Source organism: Pipistrellus hanaki, assembly GCF_964339955.1.
Source record: "Pipistrellus hanaki genome assembly, chromosome: 5".
NCBI lineage: Eukaryota > Metazoa > Chordata > Mammalia > Chiroptera > Vespertilionidae > Pipistrellus > Pipistrellus hanaki.
This window is the reverse complement of record NC_140507.1, coordinates 80,999,548-81,018,479: the sequence shown is the minus strand read 5'-3', so window position 1 is coordinate 81,018,479 and position 18,932 is coordinate 80,999,548. Positions and strand designations below refer to the sequence as shown.

At 62.8% G+C, this 18,932-nt stretch overlaps 1 protein-coding gene across 6 annotated transcripts in view; it reads right to left on the bottom strand.

Annotated features, from left to right (window-relative positions):
- Positions 1 to 4,752: 4,752 nt before the first annotated feature.
- Positions 4,753 to 18,932, bottom strand: part of FCHO1 (FCH and mu domain containing endocytic adaptor 1) — a 30,066-nt gene continuing 15,886 nt past the window's right edge. For 5 of the 6 annotated variants that reach the window (XM_084885872.1, XM_084885868.1, XM_084885871.1 and 2 more), the window contains 20 exons: positions 17,973 to 18,071; positions 17,783 to 17,879; positions 16,754 to 16,798; positions 16,564 to 16,642; positions 15,817 to 15,841; positions 15,644 to 15,701; positions 15,002 to 15,180; positions 12,972 to 12,996; positions 12,141 to 12,192; positions 11,469 to 11,560; positions 10,860 to 11,135; positions 9,399 to 9,511; positions 9,181 to 9,289; positions 8,927 to 9,035; positions 8,078 to 8,233; positions 7,638 to 7,770; positions 7,035 to 7,234; positions 6,162 to 6,217; positions 5,450 to 5,614; positions 4,753 to 5,024 (listed from right to left, as the gene is read on the bottom strand). In XM_084885872.1, the coding sequence (XP_084741998.1) occupies positions 5,002 to 5,024; positions 5,450 to 5,614; positions 6,162 to 6,217; positions 7,035 to 7,234; positions 7,638 to 7,770; positions 8,078 to 8,233; positions 8,927 to 9,035; positions 9,181 to 9,289; positions 9,399 to 9,511; positions 10,860 to 11,135; positions 11,469 to 11,560; positions 12,141 to 12,192; positions 12,972 to 12,996; positions 15,002 to 15,180; positions 15,644 to 15,701; positions 15,817 to 15,841; positions 16,564 to 16,642; positions 16,754 to 16,798; positions 17,783 to 17,879; positions 17,973 to 18,071 (2,091 nt within the window). In that variant the 3' untranslated portion in view covers positions 4,753 to 5,001. The remainder of the gene's footprint in view (positions 5,025 to 5,449; positions 5,615 to 6,161; positions 6,218 to 7,034; positions 7,235 to 7,637; positions 7,771 to 8,077; positions 8,234 to 8,926; positions 9,036 to 9,180; positions 9,290 to 9,398; positions 9,512 to 10,859; positions 11,136 to 11,468; positions 11,561 to 12,140; positions 12,193 to 12,971; positions 12,997 to 15,001; positions 15,181 to 15,643; positions 15,702 to 15,816; positions 15,842 to 16,563; positions 16,643 to 16,753; positions 16,799 to 17,782; positions 17,880 to 17,972; positions 18,072 to 18,932) is intronic. The other variant, XM_084885873.1, reaches the window with a different exon arrangement.

Below are 18,932 nucleotides of genomic sequence, written 5' to 3'. Positions count from 1 at the left end.
CCGATTGGAAGCTTCTTGGGGTTGGGGCACCCCCTCACCCCAACCGGGTGCTGTGTCTGCCTGAGTCTCTGCAGGTTTCTAATCTCCGCGCGTTGAGGTGGGGAGATCTGGGTCCACGATCTGATGCCGCGATCCGGGGGGAGGAAGTGGGTTCTGCACACAACCAGCCCTGCCGCCCCCGGAAACGGAGGCTGGCCTCGCGGGGAATGGAGGAAAGGAGACACCCCCCTGTCCCCCGTCCCAACCCCCCTAGCCCCCCCTTCCCTCCCTCCGATTGCTCCAAAGATCCGGGGCAGCGTCTGAGGCCGGAGGGCCCCGCTTCCAATCTAGACTGTCCTTATCGCACTGATTGTGTTATCGGCAGTTACAGCCCTGGGTAGCCACCCAAAATAGGTGTTCACCCAACCGTTGCACACGCCTGTTCACGGCTGCACTAGTCATGGTCACCAAAAGATGAAAACAGCCCCGTGTCCATCAGCTGCGAGGGGTGGACAAAACCCAGCGCGCACACACCTTGGCTGTGGCTCAGCCCTCAGGAGGACTGAAGCAGGGACCCCGGCTCCCGTGTGGACGAACCTCAAAAACCTGCTGAGGGAGGGAAGCCAGACACTGAAGGCCACATGCATGACTCACTCGTATGAAATGCCCAGGACGGGCAACGCCATGGAGACAGAAAGCCAGATGAGTGGGTGCCAGGGATGGGGGGATGGGGGGTCAATAGGGAGTGACTGCTCCTGGGCTTGGAGGCTGCTTCTTCTTCTTCTTCTTCTTCTTCTTCTTTTTAAAAAAATATATTTTATTGATTTTGTACAGAGAAGAAGGGAGAGAGATAGCTAGAAACATCTATGAGAAAGAGTCATCGAACAGCTGCCTCTTGCACACCCCCTACTGGGGATATGCCCGCAACCAAGGTACATGCCCTTGACCGGAATTGAACCCGGGTCCCTTTAGTCCCCAAGCTGATGCTCTATCCATTGAGCCAAACCGGTCTCGGCTTCTTCTTTTAAAAAAAAAAATATATATTCTATTGATTTTTTTTTTTTTTTTTTTTTTTTTTTACAGAGAGGAAGGGAGAGGGATAGTTAGAAACATCAGTGAGAGAGAAAGGTTGACCAGTAGCCTCCTGCACACCCCCAACTGGGGACGTGCCCGCAACCAAGGTACACACCCTTGACCAGAATCGAACCTGGGACCCTTCAGTCCGCAGGCCAACGCTCTATTCACTGAGCCAAACCAGCTAGGGTATCGGGGTCTTCTTTGAGGGTGATGGAATGTTCTGGAACTAGAGGTTGTCTACAGAAAAAAATAATATCGACCAGTTGTCTTGTCACCAAAGGATTCGTTCGGAAAAAAGGAAGGGCTGCCAAGTGCACACAGGTATGGCAGCCAGGATGGAGGAGCGCGGGTACGAGGGAAGGGAAGTTAAGAGAAGGGGGAGTTAGAACTGTAAAGTTTACCCTCTCTCTCTTCCTCGCCCTTCCTCTCTGACATCAATTTAAAAAAAAAAGTTCTAGTTAGTCTTTATCAAGGTGGTGGTTGCCAAACGTAGCGAATGTGCTAAATGCTACTGAATCGTTCACTGTAAATGATTAATTTTATTATGTGAATTTCATCTTAATTAAAAAAAAAAGCCCCAACTAGGCCACTCACTATCTGGGATGGCCTCTGGCAAGTGGCCTAGCCACTTGTTCCCCCCTAACCTTTCCCCCCCAGAGGCGTTGGGCTTCCCAGCAGGAGACACGGGGTATCATAAGCGCCAACCTACCGCCCTGGGCTGGCCAGTTAAACAGCCGTCCCACCCTCTTCCTGGCACGTGTCACACCAGCTCTGGGTGGCCAGGCAGTTGAAAGGCCACACTTGGGAAATGCCTTCTGATTTATTTATTTTATTTTTATTGATTTCAGAGAGGGAGGGAGAGAGGTAGAAACATCAATGATGAGAGAATCATTGATCAGCTGCCTCCTGCACACCCCACACAGGGGATCGAGTCCGCAGCCCAGGCACGTGCCCTGATCAGAATAGATCCATGACCTCCTGGTTCATAGGTCAACGCTCAACCACGGAGCCATGCCGACTGGGATAAATTTCTTTTTGTTGATGTTGTTGCTGATTCTCACCAGAGGACATTTCTTCCATTGAGATATATATCTAATTTATTTTTATTTTTTATTTTTTAGAGAGAATGGAAAGGAGGGGGAGAGACACACAGAGAGAAACATTGATGTCTCACAAGACTGGCTGCCTTCCTCACGCGCCTCAACAGAGCCTGCAACCCAGGTATGTGCCCTTGACCGGAATTGAACCTGTGACCCAAGAACAGGACTTTGGAGCCAGTGGAGGTGGCCTCTCCCCATTTCAAGGCCTGAGCCCCCATCAAGGAGCCAGAGTCATGCCCTAACTGGCTCAGTGGATAGAGTGTTAGCCTGCCGACTGAGGGGTCCCAGGTTCGATTCCAGTCAAGGGCACATGCCCAGGTTGTGGGCTCGATCCCCAGTAGGGGGTATGCAGGAGGCATCCAATCAATGATTCTCTCTCATCATTGGTGTTTCTCTTTCTTGCCCTCTCCCTTCCTCTCTAAAATCAATAAAATATCCTCCTATCTAATAAAGAGAGACTATGCTAATTGACCATCACTCCGTCCCAAAGATGGCTGCACCCCCCGAGGAAGCCAAGTTCCCATAAGGAGCCTTATCGAGCAATCAGCAGGGTCCTGAGGCTACACCCTCCCCTGCCCCCGTGGGGGAACCTCAGGCTGCACACCCCTCCCCCCTGCCCTGGCATCCGCTGGGGGACCCGAAGCCATGCCTCCTGCCTGGTGGGCTTGACGGGGGACATCAAGGTGAGCTTCCCGTCCTGGTGCTGGGCTAGGGGACCTCAGGCCGCTCCCCCCACCTCAGACTGCACCCCCTGCCCAGCGGGGCTTGACGGGGGACCTCAAGGTGCACCTCCAGTGCTGGGTCGGGGGAACTCAGGCCATGCCCCCACCCCAGCACCACTGGAGAATCTCAGACTGCACCCCCACCCGGCGGGGCTTGATGGGGGACCTCAAGGCACACACCCCCATCCGGGTCTGGGCTGGGGGACCACAGGCCCTGCCCTGTTCCCCCCGCCCCCCAATCCTGGTGCCAGGCCAGGGGACCTGAGGCTACGTCCCCTGCCCCATAGGGCTTGACAAGGGTGGGACTGGCCAGGTCTGGATTTAGCCCAATGGGGGCGGGGTCAGCTGGGTCTGGGTCTCACACGATTTTGAGGTGCATGTGGTGGGCGGGGACTTGACTTTGGATCCCATGGTGCATCCCAGACTCTGACAGGAGGAAGGCTTTCATATACATTTTACTAATTTTCTTTCATCTCTGACACTTCTATTATAGAGAAAGAGCAAATAGCAATATTAAATTATTTCCTCTAATTAATCCCCTTTTAATGTGCACACATTTCATGCACTGGGCCACGAGTATTTTTTATATATTAAAGAACAAGAAGCCAGAGTCAAACATCTGATCCTATGGGTGTTTCCCCTCCATCCCAAGTATTTGCACACACGTTTGTGCACATGTGTGTGTATGTGCAAAGACTGCAGGCCAACGCTGTAACCACTGAGCCAAAACACAGGGCTGCCTTATGTTTCCAAAGGGACCTAACCTCACTTGTGACCCAAAGGAAGTAATTGCAGCCACCAGGGGGCGATGATGAACAGGGTCCCCTCACGCAGGGGGCTGCGGCCTGGAGATGACACTCCAGCCCCTCAGCCATAGAGCACCAGCAGAGACACCCTTTTGTAGGGACGGAGGCAACGAGAGCACACACATTGCTCCCTACTGGAGGCTTTCCCCCCACTTCCCAGATGAGGAAGCTGAGGCACAGCCAACCCTCCTCTCTTTGGAAGACGGGGTGGGAAGAGCAGAGACCACAGGCCCAAACCCCACTTCCTGCTTCCTGAGCTCCCCTGGCCTGGCTTGGTCCCTGGGATCTGCACAGCCTCAAGGTCAGGCACTCAGGATCCTCCCCTGTCCATCCGGACCCAGGACTTGGCACTGAGCTCAGATCTGCTCCCCACCAAAGTGTGTTGGTGACCGTGCCTGGCCTGGCCCCATCAGGCTGCTCCTTGCCCACCTGCTGGCACTGCCGGGTGCTCCCGCTGCGCCAGGGTCTTGAAACAGTGTGCGACCTCCCCTCAGCCACCCAGATGAGGACACTGAGGCCCAGGCAGGTCGCTCTAAACCTAGGCTCACAGCTGCATGAGCTGGGGGACAGGAGCTTTCTCCTGCACACTGACTGTTGGCTCCTTACTGCCTGACACACAATAGATACTCAGTTAATATCCATAGACTGGCTAATTGCTTCCTCATGGAACTCACAAGTCTGTGTCTCTCTGCTGGGATGTCCATCCCCATCTTGCAAACTCCTACTCATACCTCAAAGCCCTATTTAGAATATCCCCCTCCTTAGGAAGTCTTCCTGACACACACAGCCGTGTCAGGAAGACTTCCTAAGGAGGGGGATATTCTAGTCTGTGTTCCTCTTGTCCTCATTCCTTCCACCAGCCCAGCTCTGAGCCCGTGGAACTGGAGGTGTCCATGGGGCTGGGGTATCCATGGTTGGCTTTTTCTGCCCTAGGATCTCTCAACACAGGGGGAGCAAGCGGGTGGGTGGGTGATGGGGAGCGTTAGGGGTGTTAGACCTCCCCCCACGCATCCGTCTTCTCTCCCTCTCCTCTCTGGCGATGGAAAGGAAACTCCCAGGAGCGGGTCAATTATTTCATTAGAAAATAAAGTGTTTATTCAAAAGAACACTAAAAGTCCGAGGACCTGTGTGGGAGCTGGTATGAGCGGACGTGACTCTCGGGCTCCGCCAGGCTGGGCGTGGGGCTCCTCTCCCCGGAGTCCGGGCCTCGGAGGAGGCCGGGTCGGGACCCCAGGATCCGGCAGGCAGGCAGGGAGCAGTTACCAAGCACCAGGACTCCGCAGAGCTGGGGCCCGTGGGCCGCTCAGCCTCCCGGGCTCAGCCGCTCACCAGGTACATCCCTGTGGGGGTGGGACCGTGAATGGTAGGAGGGTCACTTGTCCCTACCCAGGGATCCCCCAATCCTTCTCAAAATACCCCTTAACTCACTGCCCCACGGACCCCAGCAGCCCCCAGTGGGGGCAGGAGAACAGGGCGAGGGTGCTGGTGCAGTGGTGTTTCTGGCTGCGAGCCTTGGATCCTTGCAAGACCCCCCCACCCCCCTCCAGGGGAAGGCCCACACACATTCATCTTCCTTCTTGACCCCTCCCACTGGGCCCTGGCCACCTGCCCTGTCTGTGACCTCCCCACACTGGGTCTCCAGACCTGACACCCACCCGTCCTTCCCAAATAACCCACAATGCCCCCCCACCCCTGCATCCCGGCCACAGCGAGGCCTGGCTCCCAGGAAGGCGGGGGCGGTGGGGGTGGTGGGGGCGGTACGTACCTGTGGCGAACCTTCTCTTCACCAGCGACATGCGGTAGCCACTGCCCACCAGCTCCAGGTCCACGCCGGACAGAGTGGCCCCTTCGCTGGTGAACTGAGCGGCCACCGGGCTGGGCGTGCTGGGCCCCGAGCAGGGCTCCCAGCTGGCAGACAGGCGGCCAGAGCCTGGGGAGGCCCGAGGTCAGCTGGGTCCCAGCCCTGGCCCCCGGCCCCCCGTGACCCAGACTCTGCCTTCGCCCTGCTTTGATTTGTGGCCTCTACCCTCCGACCTCCTCTTGGGCCCCTGCACCCACTTAAAAAAATAAATGTATTTTATTGATATTTTTTACAGAGAGGAAGGGAGAGGGAGAGTTAGAAACATCAATGAGGTTAGCTGCCTCCTGCACACTCCCTACTGGGGATGTGCCCGCAATCAAGGTACATGCCCTTGACCAGAATGGAACCTGGGACTCTTTAGTCTGCAGGCCAATGCTCTACCCACTGAGCAAAACCGGTTAGGGCTGCACCCACTTTCTCTGGCTCTACAAGACTGTGTGTTGTTTGTAAAGCGGTCCTGCCTCAGGGCCTTTGCACCTGCTGTGCCCACTCCCAGGATGCCTCTCCTTCAGCTCTGTCAAAGCCCTCCCAGCCTGGCACATCCCTGATTCTCCCCCAGTTTAAATAAGTCCTCCCACCTGAGACCCCCGAGTCCTGATGCACAACCACTACTCACCCCCTGCCTCGGACACATCTGGAAGCTTCCATAGGAACCGCTTCTCCTCCAAGTTCCTGGCGTCAAGAGAAGCTCGGTCAGGTCAGCCCCAGAGAGAACACGTAGAACCCAGGGTCCCAGCTCAGCTTCCTCTCAGTGATGTGACCGGAGTGAGCCAGGTCCCCGCCCCTGCCTCCACTTCCCCATCTGTGAGGCAGGGGTGGGGTGCGGAGCAGCTGGTCCTGAGGGCCCCACAGCCTTGCAGCATTTTTAGAGGATGCATTTGGTCCCGTAAGTCTGGCTTCTTTGTGACAGGTTCTATACTTTATACAACACCAAGGCAGCATGGGAGCTGGATTCAAATCCTGGTGTGATCTTAGCTAAGCAGTTTAGCCTCCCTTTGCCTCAGGTTCCCCATCCATAAATAGAGATGACGGCAGGCCACACCCGGAGGGATTGCTAAGAGCCTTAAGCCAATCGGTGCGTGCTGCGGCCACGGAACACGCCTGACACGGAGGAAGCTCTCCTGTCAGGTATCATCCCTGTTTGATAACAGCACCCCCGCTGTAGGTGGTTCGAGCTCACAACTCTGGAACTCACATGGAACTCACAACCCTGTGTCTCTCTGCCTGGGGTGTCCATCTCCATCTTGCAAACTCCTACTCGTACCTCAAAGCCCTATTTAGAATACCCCCTCCTTAGGAAGACTTCCTGACACCCCCCACTCTAGTCTGTGTTCCTCTCATCCTCATTCCTTCCACCAGCCCAGCTCTGAACCTGACTGGCCAGCGTACAGCCAGGTCCAGGGTGGGTCCTTTAGTTGCTTCCTCAAGAGGAAAGTTGGGGGGTTCAGGGGCACTGCTGAGCCTCCCTCGGCCTTCCACACGCCCTCACCATGTGGCCGCCGGCTGCAGGCAGACGTTGGTCACAGGCTCCCCCACAGGCAGCAGGATCTGGACGTTGGTGAGCGGCGTGGGCACAGCCGTGGCGCCGGGCCGGTAGCTGTACTCCACCGAGACCTGAGTGAGGGTCGCCTCACACCGCCAGTGGGCGCTCAGCTGCAGAGGCACCGACTGGGGGCCCGGGCGGGAGAACTAGGAAGAGAGAGGACGGAGCGTGGGCCATCCTGTCCCACCACCCTGGGCACTACCACCAGCTCCGGTCCAGATTGCATAGGCCACCCCCAGAGAGACCCTTTTCTGGAGACTTCGCAGATAGGAGTCTGCATTACACCACACGTCCAGCAGAGGGCGCGAGAGGGCCTCATTCTAATAAAGTCTGGAGCAGGGGCCTGGGGAGGACACTTCTAATTCCCAGAATGATACCGAATGCGCTGTGGGGGCCTGGCTCCCTACAGTGCCCATCTGGCCACCATGTACCCTCTGCCCTCCCTATGCTCCCATCATCCCTCCCCTGCTCCCTCGGCCCTCCCCATCTTCTCCATACCCCCGTCCCCGCCCTCCCCTCTGCCCACCGCGCCCTGTCCACCCAGCCCACCTGGTACCGCAGCAGCACCAGGTTGTAGTAGGAGGCGGCTGGGTTCTGCTCCGCCTGGCGCTGCAGGGCCTCGGTCAGGGCCGTCATGTTGAGCCAGAAGTCTTTGGTCTCAGGGTCGCTCTGGGAGGGGTCACTGCAGAGACCGGGGACAATCACCCCCACCCTCGGAGGAAGCCTTCTCAGGGTTCCCAGCTCCCCACCACCCCAGGGGCTTCCTAAGGGTGCTGATTTCCCAGGTCACCTTGGCCCAGCAAAGTGGGGTGTGGGGGTGGGGGTGGGGGTGGGGAGGAGGCAGGAAAATGAGGTCCAGAGGGGGGGGGGGGACTTGCCCAGGGACACACAGCAGATCCTGGGGGCAGAGGAGAGGTTTGCGGCTGGGGCGCTCCTGGCCCCCACCAGCCTCCGGGGCCCCTGTTCCTGCCCCCCCCCCCCAGCCGCACCTGAAGAGCAGCTCGGCGTTGGGCTGGAAGTGCTCGATGGGGGCGGTGTGCACCAGGCGGAAGCTGAGGACGGGCGGGGGCGGGGTCCCGCTGAACACGCGCACAATGCCAGCCGGGAAGGTCATGGTCAGCTCCCCGGTCACTCGCGCCAGGCAGCTGGGTGATAGGTGAAGGGACCGGGCGTTGGCTCCGGCTCTGCCGGCCCCTCCTCCTCCCCTCTCTCCGGGGCTGGCTTCCTGGGTCTGCAGAGGCAGCCAGGCCCCGAGCACACCCAGCATCCTTACCCGACCTCCTCCCATGTGACCCTGTCTGCACAGCAGCAACCCAGGCTCCAGGAAGCAGGCACATGGGGCTGAGGAGGCGGGAACACCTCTCCCTCATTCCCTTTTCCCCCAGGCCACCAGGAAGCTCACAGCAGAAACCCCGTTTATAATTGTCTGCATGTGGGTTTTGGGTCTAATGCTGTCTTCCTCTCTGGTTCTTTTCTTCTGGACACCCCCCCCCCCCACCCCCGCTTTCCGACGATCCCTGGTCCCTCAATTCACCCTTTACCCACCTCCTCCACAGGCCTGGCCTCCCTCAGGCTGGGGCCCACAGCAGCTCAGAGGAGGTCCCCTGCACAGCGGCAGCAATACTGCCTCGCCCTGATCCAGCCCCCTCCGCCGCTCCACTGCCCTTAAGGAGGGGCCTGGCGGCTCAGCTGCGTGGGTAAGGCCCCTCCGTGGTAAGGCGGATCCCGAAACACACCAGGGGCTCTATCCACTGAGCCACACGGGCTAGAACCCAGACACGCGGCCCCCGGAGCCCCATCTGCCCCTCACTGTCCACGCGCTCCCCGGCTCGGCATACCTGGGGCTGTGGCCGCGGAAGTAGGCATGGACATACTCGGTGAAGACGGTGGCCACGGGCAGGGCATCCTGGGAGCCCAGGACCACAGGGCTGGGGCCCCGGGAGATTCCTGGGGGGGAATGAAGGGCAGACAGAGAGCGTGAGGACAGGTTCAGGCTCCAGAACCTGCCCTCTGCCAACAGGGTCTCTGCGGGATCACAGCCCCTGCCCCTCCTCCAGGCCGAGCAGGGGAAGCCCAAGCCCACAGCACCTACCGTGTCCCGTCTGGGTCTGGGCGGAGACGCTGGAGCGCTCTGGGGCGGCGCCGGGGACGGAGGCGCCGGGGACGGAGGAGCCCAGCGGGGAGGAGCTCAGAGGATGGGACTGGAAGGGAAGGAGACAGGCTGGGCTGTGGGCGCGCCTGGAGCGTGTCCGATGCTGACCCGGGCGGGCGGCGCCCCGGCCCGGCGCTGGCCACGCCCCCTCGGCCTACCAGGTCCCCGTTGCTGCTCCCGAGGGCGCAGGACACCTTCCGGGAGCGGGGCCGCCGGGGCGGGGCCGCCGGGCCCTCCGTGGCCGCGAGGTCCGCAGGTCCGGCCACTGGGTCTGGGGAGCGAGTGTGAGAAGGACGTGGCTGAGAGGCTGCCCCGGGCCTCCCGGGCCGCCCCAGGGGAGGGGCTCGGTCAAACACGGGGAGCCAGACGGATGGCGGGGAGCCCCCTGCATGGCCGGAAGCCCTGGGGCTTCGGAGAAGGTGCCGGATAGGACTGCAGACGCCGTGCACAGCCCTGACCCCCAATGGTGGCCGAATGAGAGAGGCGCTCCCTGCCACGGGCCGGGCGCTTGGGAGGCAGGTCCGCTCCCGGGGGGGGGGGGGGGGGGGGGGGCGGGATTTGGAAGAGTGTTTTCCTCTAACTTCCAGCAATTCCATGGCTGCAACCCGCTGAGAGGACAGCAGGGGCCTCCTCCCTAGCCCGCGTCTGAGCCTCACCTGCTAAGGGAACTAGTCATGGTGTCCCACCCAGGGTCCCCTTGCTCTCCTGCCTCCCAGCAGCCCCTGCTCGGCTCCAGCTGCAAACGCTTGCCCACCCCCCCGCCCCGGCCTGTGCCTCTCCCTCCAGGCTCCTCAGCAGCTCGCGGACACCACGGGCGGTTTCTGAGGTCGGGCATCCTCTGTGCAGCAGGTGCTGGACAGCGCCCCTGTCCCCGTCCCCCAGCGGGACAGTCGCCAGCGGTGGTGAGGTGCTGAGTGCCCTGGGCCGCACAGCTGGCCGAGAATCCCTGTCCCACAGTGAGCTCTGACAACTCAGCCCGTCTGCACTCACTCCCCAGGCCCTCCCGTGACGCGGCTGCCATCAGGGTCTTTCTCTGACCGTGGCCTCTGCCTGGCACCCCGTTACCACTGCTGGGGACCTCACGTGGTCACAGCCGTTTCTCTAAACGCCAAGGGGACCCCACTCTCCGCGTGTGACCAGCCAGCACCCACTCCTGCCTGCTCTTGTCCTCCCGCCCCCGGCCCCGCCTCCGCTCAGCCTCGGACCCTCCCCGTTCCTCTCCTGCCCGGGCGCCTCCCCGTGCCTGGGCCCATCTCCTTGCTGACATCTTCCCTCTCCCCGCCTCCCTGCCATCACTCTGTTCTGGCCACACCAGCGTCCCCACTGGTCAAGGGGCCTAGCCTGCTACCACCCCTATAACCCTCTGCTGGGAACCCCTTCCCCTCATCCCTATGGCTTCACCTCGCCTCCATCATGTCACAGCTCAGCTGTCCCTCCTCAGAGAGGCCCCTGCCCCTGGGAGCCCTCACCGGCCACCTCCCACCTTGTTAACCCATCTCGTTGCTGCCCTGGCCAGGGTGAGGTCTCCGCCAGCCGCCCCCTCAGCTCTGCCCCCAGCACCGATGGCCGGTGCTCCCTCCTCCCACAGCTTCCATCACGGCTCCCGCTGCGGGACTCACCGCCTCCAGCCACGGCCTCCAGCCCCCAGGGGCCCGGGGACGCCGCCAGGGGCAGCGGCGAGTCGGAGGGCAGCAGGGACAGTGCTCCCCTGGCCTCGGGGGGCTGCGGCCGGCAGGTGGGCGGGCTCTGCGGGGTGCCCGGGCGGAGGACCCAGGAATCGGGGAAGGGGCCGGGTGCTGCGTGGGACGGCGAGTCCAGGCCGGAGTCTTCCACGTTCTCCGGGGACGAGGAGGAGAACGGCGAGGGGCTGGAGGTGAAGCCGAGACTGCTGGAGCCTGGGGAGACACGGGGCGACCAGCTCCAGGCCCTGCCCACGCCCAGGGGCCCCCACCCCACCCAGGCCATGCCGAGGGTCACTTCCCTCTCCACTGACGCCTCCCCCCCTCCCGCCGTCACCCATCTCCCCCAAGAGGCTTCCCTTCTCTCTGCTCTCCCTGCCATGCTGTGGGCCCGCCCCTCACATCGGCCCCGCCCCCAGAACTTCCCCTTGGCCCACAAAGGACCCCAGCACCCGCCCTCCTGCCCAGCGAGCCACCGTGCTTGCAATGACTCCAGCCAGCCACCGCTGGCCCATCCACGCTCCCGGGAGGGAGCCTCACCCCCGTTACCTGTAAAATCTTCGTGGTCAAAGGCTGACTCCAGGGGCGGCCCGAAGAGGTTCTTGGGACCCGGCTCCTCGGACTGCAGCTTCTCTGTGCAGCTGGGGACCGAGCGGGCAAGAGGGGCTGCTCTGCTGTTCCCGCGCCTCCGCTCACCCCAGGGCCTTTGCACGTGCTGCTCAGTGTGGCCTCCGTCCTCCCGGGCCTCCCCGGGGCCACTCCTGCTTCTCCTCAGGGCTCCGCTCAAGGCCGTCCTCCCTGCAACCCCAGAGGCCCTCCCCTGCCAGCCCGGCTGAAGCTGCCACTTCTCTCGTCCGTCGCACCGCTGGCTTTGGTTTCGTCAGAACACGCGGAAGTGGTGACTGCGCCCTAACTTGTTCGTTATTCCTGAAACCGGGGCCGCTAGGGTGTGACGCTGAGAAGGAGGGCCTGTCTTGCTCCGATATCCTCAGAACCCAGACTGGCATGAGTACACAGTAGGCGCTCAACACATGTTTACCCAATGAGTCACCGAGTGGTCTCTCAAAAAACAGCACAGCCTCAACGCCCTGCCCGGGTGAGAGAAGGGGCCACAGAGACACAGGGAGGAAGCCGGGGGGGGGGGGCGGATGGAGAGACACGATGGGGGTGGCCCCCACCCGCCCACCGTGCTAACGCGACGCCCCACCCCGTGGAACGCACCTGCTGGCCCTCGGGGCCGATCGGGGCCTCTGCGGCTTCCCAGCAGCATCCCCTGCAAGAGAGGGGCCTCTCCCTCTGAGCCTGCCTGCCCCCTGCCTGCAGCGCCCTCCTCCGCAGGCTCAGGCTGCCCAGCCAGGCATCGGGCAGAGAGGGGCATGGACCTGAGCCATGCTCTCTCAGGTTCTGGCTTCTTTCCCAGAAACCCCTTTTGGGTCTCAGTTAATCCTCATAATGACCCCATTTGACAGAAGGGGAGACTGAGTGCCAGAATGGGTAAGCAGCCTGCCCCGAGTGACCGGGCAGAGCCGGGATGCGAACCCACCCAACACTTCAGGCCTAGTCTGTGCTCGGGTTCTCCCCCTGTCTCTCCCCCCACCCCCCCGCCCCAACCCAAACCAAAGGCCCCTGAACACCGGCCGGTGTGGCTCAGAGGTCATTGGTTTGATTCCTGGTCAGGGCACATGCCCGGCTTACGGGCTCCATCCCCGGTACGGGGCATGCAGGAGGCAGCCGATCAATGATTCCCTGTCATCGCTGATGCTTCTCTCTCCCCCCTCTCTAAACAATCACTGAAAAAACAAACTTAAAGAAGAACAGAAACTGGTTTGGCTCAGTGGATACAGCGTCGGTCTGCAGACTGAAAGGTCCCAGGTTCGATTCCGGTCAAGGGCATGTACCTTGGTTGCGGGCACATCCCCGGTATGAGGTGTGCAGGAGGCAGCTGGTCGATGTTTCTCTCTCATCAATGTTTCTAGCTCTCTATCCCTCTCTCCTCCTCTCTGTAATAAATCAATACAATATATTTTTAAAAAGAGAGAGCAGGCGACTCACGTGAGGAATGGCGTTTCATGGTGCCCTGTGGACAGAGGGGTGGTGTCAGGCCGGAAGCCCCAGCCGGCCCCCAGGCCCCGCCCCGAGCACCGCTCCCACCAGGAGCACCGCTCCCACCTGGAGCACCACTCCCACCCAGAGAACTTCTCCCGGGAGCACCTCTCCCACCCGGAGTGCCTTCCAACCCGGAGCACCTCTCCCGGGAGCACCACTCCCACTCGGAGCACCTCCCCTGCCCGGAGCACCTCCCCTGCCCGGAGCACCTCCCCTGCCCGGAGCACCTCTTCCAGGAGCACCTCTCCCCGGAGCACCTCTTCCGCCCGGAGCACCTCTCCCGCCCGGAGCACCTTCCCCGCCCGGAGCACCTCTCCCGGGAGCACCTCTCCTGGGAGCACCGCTCCCGTCCAGAGCACCTCTCCCCGGAGCACCTCTCCCGCCCGGAGCACCTCTCCCGCCCGGAGCACCTTCCCCGCCCGGAGCACCTCTCCCGGGAGCACCTCCCCCACCCAGAGCACCTCCCCTGCCTGGAGCACCTCTCCCGCCTGGAGCACCTCTCCCAGGAGCACCTCCCCTGCCCGGAGCACCTCTCCCAGGAGCACCTATCCCACCCCGAGCACCTCTCCCACCCCGAGCACCGCTCCCACCAGGAGCACCTCTCCCACCCGGAGCACCTCTCCCGGGAGCACCGCTCCCACTCGGAGCACCTCCCCTGCCCGGAGCACCTCCCCTGCCCGGAGCACCTCTCCCGCCCGGAGCACCTCTCCCAGGAGCACCTCTCCCACCCGGAGCACCTCCCCTGCCCAGAGCACCTCCCCTGCCCGGAGCACCTCTCCCAGGAGCACCTCTCCCACCCGGAGTGCCTTCCCACCCGGAGCACCTCTCCCACCGGAGCACCTCCCCCGCCCAGAGCACCTCCCCCGCCCGGAGCACCTCTCCCGGGAGCACCTCTCCTGGGAGCACCGCTCCCGTCCAGAGCACCTCTCCCCGGAGCACCTCTCCCGCCCGGAGCACCTCTCCCACCCGGAGCACCTTCCCCGCCCGGAGCACCTCTCCCGCCCGGAGCACCTCTCCTGGGAGCACCGCTCCCGCCCAGAGCACCTCTCCCGGGAGCACCTCCCCTGCCCGGAGCACCTCTCCCAGGAGCACCTCCTCTGCCCAGAGCACCTCTCCCAGGAGCACCTCTCCCACCCCGAGCACCTCTCCCACCCGGAGCACCTTCCCCGCCCGGAGCACCTCTCCCGCCCGGAGCACCTCTCCTGGGAGCACCGCTCCCGCCCGGAGCACCTCTCCCAGGAGCACCTCCCCTGCCCGGAGCACCTCTCCCAGGAGCACCTCCTCTGCCCAGAGCACCTCTCCCAGGAGCACCTCTCCCACCCCGAGCACCTCTCCCACCCCGAGCACCGCTCCCACCAGGAGCACCGCTCCCACCGAAGCACCGCTCCCAGGAGCATCTCTCCCGCCTCCTCTCCCACCCGGAGCACCGCTCCCACCAGGAGCACCTCTCCCACCCGGAGCACCTCTCCCGGGAGCACCGCTCCCACTCAGAGCACCTCCCCTGCCCGGAGCACCTCCCCTGCCCGGAGCACCTCTCCCACCCGGAGCACCTCTCCCGGGAGCACCGCTCCCACTCAGAGCACCTCCCCCACCCAGAGCACCTCCCCCGCCCAGAGCACCTCCCCCGCCCGGAGCACCTCTCCCAGGAGCACCTCTCCCGCCCGGAGCACCTCTCCCGGGAGCACCTCTCCCGCCCGGAGCACCTCTCCCAGGAGCACCTCTCCCACCCCGAGCACCGCTCCCACCAGGAGCACCGCTCCCACCGGAGCACCACTCCCGCCCAGAACACCTCTCCCGCCCGGAGCACCTCTCCCACCCGGAGCACCGCTCCCGGGAGCATCTCTCCCGCCTCCTCTCCCACCCGGAGCACCTCTCCCGCCCGGAGCGCCTCCCCCGCCCGGAGCGCCTCCCCCGCCCGGAGCACCTCCCCCGCCCGGAGCACCTCCCCCGCCCTAAGCGCCTCTCCCGGGCCTCACCCCCGGGCCGGGCGGGAGGATGAGGCTGCCGGCCGTGGCCCTGAGCTGCGCGGCGGCGGCCTCGGGGCTGCAGGCCGGGGCCCGGGCCGCGGCGGGCTTGATGTGCACGTAGAACTTGCGGGGCTCCTCGTCGTCGAAGTCGGAGTCGCTGGAGGAGAAGCGGGCGGGCTCCGCTGTGCGTGGCCTCAGTCAAGGGGCCAAGCAGATCCAGGGCAGGGCGTCCACCCGCTCAGCCCTCAACTGACCACAGCCCTTCCCGCTCCCGCCCTGCAGCACCCCCTCACCCTCCACACTGGGCCCTGACACCACCCTCCACCTCCTGCTCTGACCCCATCCCAGCCTTGGCACAGCGTGACCTGCCCTAACTAGTGAAATCCTAGTCTATTCAACTGTTAAGCCCAACACTGGCACCCCCTCTTCCAGGAAGCCCTCTCGGATTCTCCTCTATTGTCACCCAGCCCCTCCTGTCTCCCTCTTGACCACCCCCGAGCCCACAGGGCAGGTGTCTTTGCTGGGTCCTCCCTAGAGGATCCCCCCGCAGGGCGTGCACCAAGAAGGCTGCTCATGGCAGCGAAGTCACTGTGGGCAGAGCTTTCCCATTGCTATGCCCACAGCTGCCCCCAGAGGGCGCCAGGAGGATATTGTTCTGGGTCACATCAGGCCGGACAGTGAAACCTTCTTCATCCACTTCTGCACATGCCTGGAAGACAAGCGGTGAGTCAGACTCTTCCCTTCTAAGCCTCGACTTTCTCCCTGCCTCCCTTCGCGCCCCCCCCCCCCCCCCCAGACCTAAAAACACCCCTGCTGGCACTCACCCGAGGGTCAGGCTCCGGAGAATCTCTGCGGGTAAGAAAAGAGACATTGGTATCAGCCCCCCCCCCCCATCCCCCATCTGCCCTGCCCTTGCCCCCAGCACTGGAAAAGGCAGCCGAGGGGGTGGGCCCAGATTGCTATAACGTCCTGAGCTGGTCCTGCAGGTGTGGGGATCCCGGGGCCTGCCTGGGACGAGGGACAGTGAATCTGGGGGTGGCAAAGCGAGGGGAGTCCTCCAACAGCTGGAAGGGAGGAACCCTGGAGCTAGGGCTTGCTGGGAACATGGAGCGCAGGGGCTGGTCTGGGAAAAGAAAGGATCCTGGCCAGCTGGGCAGGGCAGACAGGGCTCGTCAGGGGAGCCACGGCCCAGAGAGGGAGGGGTGGGTGCCCGTGTGGGCAGGCGACTCCCAGCTCGCCTTGGCAGAGTGGGAACGGCTGGGAGAGGCCAGGTGAGGAAACAGCAGGACCAACCTAGACGGAGGGGGGAATCCTGGGCCGCCCTGGGCAGGGCTCATCCTGGGAGCGTCAGGGCAGGCAGCCCTGGCCCAGCCTTGGCAGAAGGAAGCCTTCTGGACCGGGCAGGCCAGGTGGCACTGAGCCAGCCTGGCCAGAGGCACTCGGTGCCTAGCCTGGGGTCAGAACGCTCCTGGGCTGCCCTGAGCAGGGGCTTCTGGGACAGCCTGGCGGGAGGAGGTGTCCGGGCCGGAGGTGGGGGTGGGGTGGGGGGGTTGGGGGGGGTGCTTCCTCACACAGCGGCAGGCGGCTCCCGCTCCCTCCGGCTCAGTCCCGGGAGCCGAAAGGCCTTGGCTCCCCGCAGGCGTTTCATGGCTGAGGACGGAGAGGGGTGCCGCTGAGCCCCGGGGGTGCCCCCTCCCCGTTCAGCTCTGCCCCCCTTTTCCCCGCGGTCCAGCCTGGGCGTCCAGGCCCAGACGTACTTGCCTTCCTGCAGGGCGGCTGCGCTGTATGCCTCGAAGTCCAGAGGCCCTGAGACAGAGGGAGGGAGCCCTCAGCAGGGAGGGAGCCCGGGCCTGGGGAGGGGAGCCGGACACCCCCGGCCACACTCGAACCCGCCCCGGAGCCGGTCCTGGGTGGGGCGGGCCGAGGGCTCTGCTCCCACTGTGGGACGGGCTGGCGGGGGGGAGGGTGTGTGTGTGTGTGTGTGTGTGTGTGTGTGTGTGGTGTGACGCCCGAGTCGTTTCTGCTCTCAGCTTTTCTGGGTGGGACGTAGGAGGGTCAGGGATGGACCGCAAGTCCATGCAATGGGCTGGGCGGCCAGTGCCAGGCAGAGGAGCTGGGGCACCCCTAAGGGAGACGGGGAGCCAGGGAGGGTGTGTGAGCAGGAGCAGCCAGTGAAGGGCCAGAGTGAGGGCCTCCACCAGGAGGGGGTGCTGAGCTGGGGAGCTCGGAGGGAGAAAGGACGGTCCCCAGTGCTTGGCTAGACTCAGGGACAGACTGTGCACCAGCCTGATCGAATTCCTCCCCTGTGCCTGGCTTATCCCTCCCCTGCCACCTGCATCCAACCACTGAGCATCCCCACACCATCGGCCGGGGACCAGTATCACCCTCACTTTACAGATGAGGAAACTGAGGCTCAGAGACTCCAAGGCCCATATCCAGGTTCTCACAGCCAGCAGGAAAGAAAAGACTCGAACCCAGGCCCGACCCCACACTCGTGCTCTCCACATTCCCCCGGCCCTGCCTCCGGGCGGGTTCAGATTGGACTTTTGCTCACAAAGGCTCCTTTGGGGTCAAGTTTGAACGTCGGAGTCTGGCCTTCGTGGCCCCTCGGGTACCTGGCTGTGTTAGATCGACACGTGAGATCAGGCCCCCAAGCCTCGTCCTCTGAGGGCTGCGGAGTGAGACCTGTCACCAGCCCGTGTTTCTGACGAGGAAACGGAGAGCCAGAGAAGCCTCCTGCCGCCTGAACCCCGTTCTTTCCCTGCAGCCGGCCCCCCGGCCCCGACTCACCGGGCTTCTCCCGGCCTGTGCCCTTGCTCTCCGCGAACTTCCTCAGCAGCATCTCCACGCTGATGTTCTCGATGTTTTGCTTAAACTCCTCGTGCACCTGGGCAGAGCGGGCGGGGTGTGTGACGGGGCAAGGCCAGGGACCTCTCGTTGGGCACCCCCCCCTCCTTCCTGCCCCCGTGGCCCCGCTCACCTGCCCGATCTGCACGTGTGTGTCCTCCACCGAGTGGGCGTAGGCGCCCAGCAGGGCCTTCATGTGCCGCAGGTGGGTCTCCTCCAGGGTTTGGAAGTGCTGAGGGCAGGGCGGGGACAGAGGGGCGGGCAGCAGGATTGCCCTGAGGCTCAGCCTGGTCAGTCAGGTGTTTCAACCCCCCGGGCTCAGGGACTGGTTTGGGGCAGAGCCAGGGAGCGCCTGCCCTAGGTCTTTGGCTGGAACTACAGGAAAAGGGCATTTTCACATCCTGAGTCAATGAATTGGTGCGATGCACGTAAAAGCTGCTGGTGGCCCCTTTGTTGGACACACACACACACACACACGCACACCACACATACAGTACACACACAACACACACACAAACACACACATATCCACACACAACACACACACATCCACACACATCCACACCAACACACACATATCCACACACAACACACACACACACACACACACATACACACACATCTACACACCACACACATACACACACACACACATCACACACACAACACACACACATACACACACACACACAAAACCTTATCCTATATAATAAAAGGGTAATATGCAAATTGACCCTAACTGAGGAATGACCGGGTGCTATGCAGCGCACTGACCACCAGAGGGCAGACCCTCAATGCAGGAGCAGCTCCTGGTGGTCGGTGCGCTCCCACAGGGGAGCTCCGCTCAGCCACAGGCCAGGCTGGCGTGAGGGCAGCGGTGGTGGAGGGAGCCCTCCCGCCCCTCGGCAGCGCTAAGGATGTCCCACTGCAGCTTAGGCCCGCCGTTCACTCCCCTCTGCCCTCTGCCGGCTGCACGCACTCTATTCCTGAGATTACCATTTGCCTCCAATCTGTGAGGACAATGGACCAACCCGGACATCTGGTCGACCTCGCTTTGTGTGAGGGTTAAAAACGCGGCCTCCAGGCAGGTGGC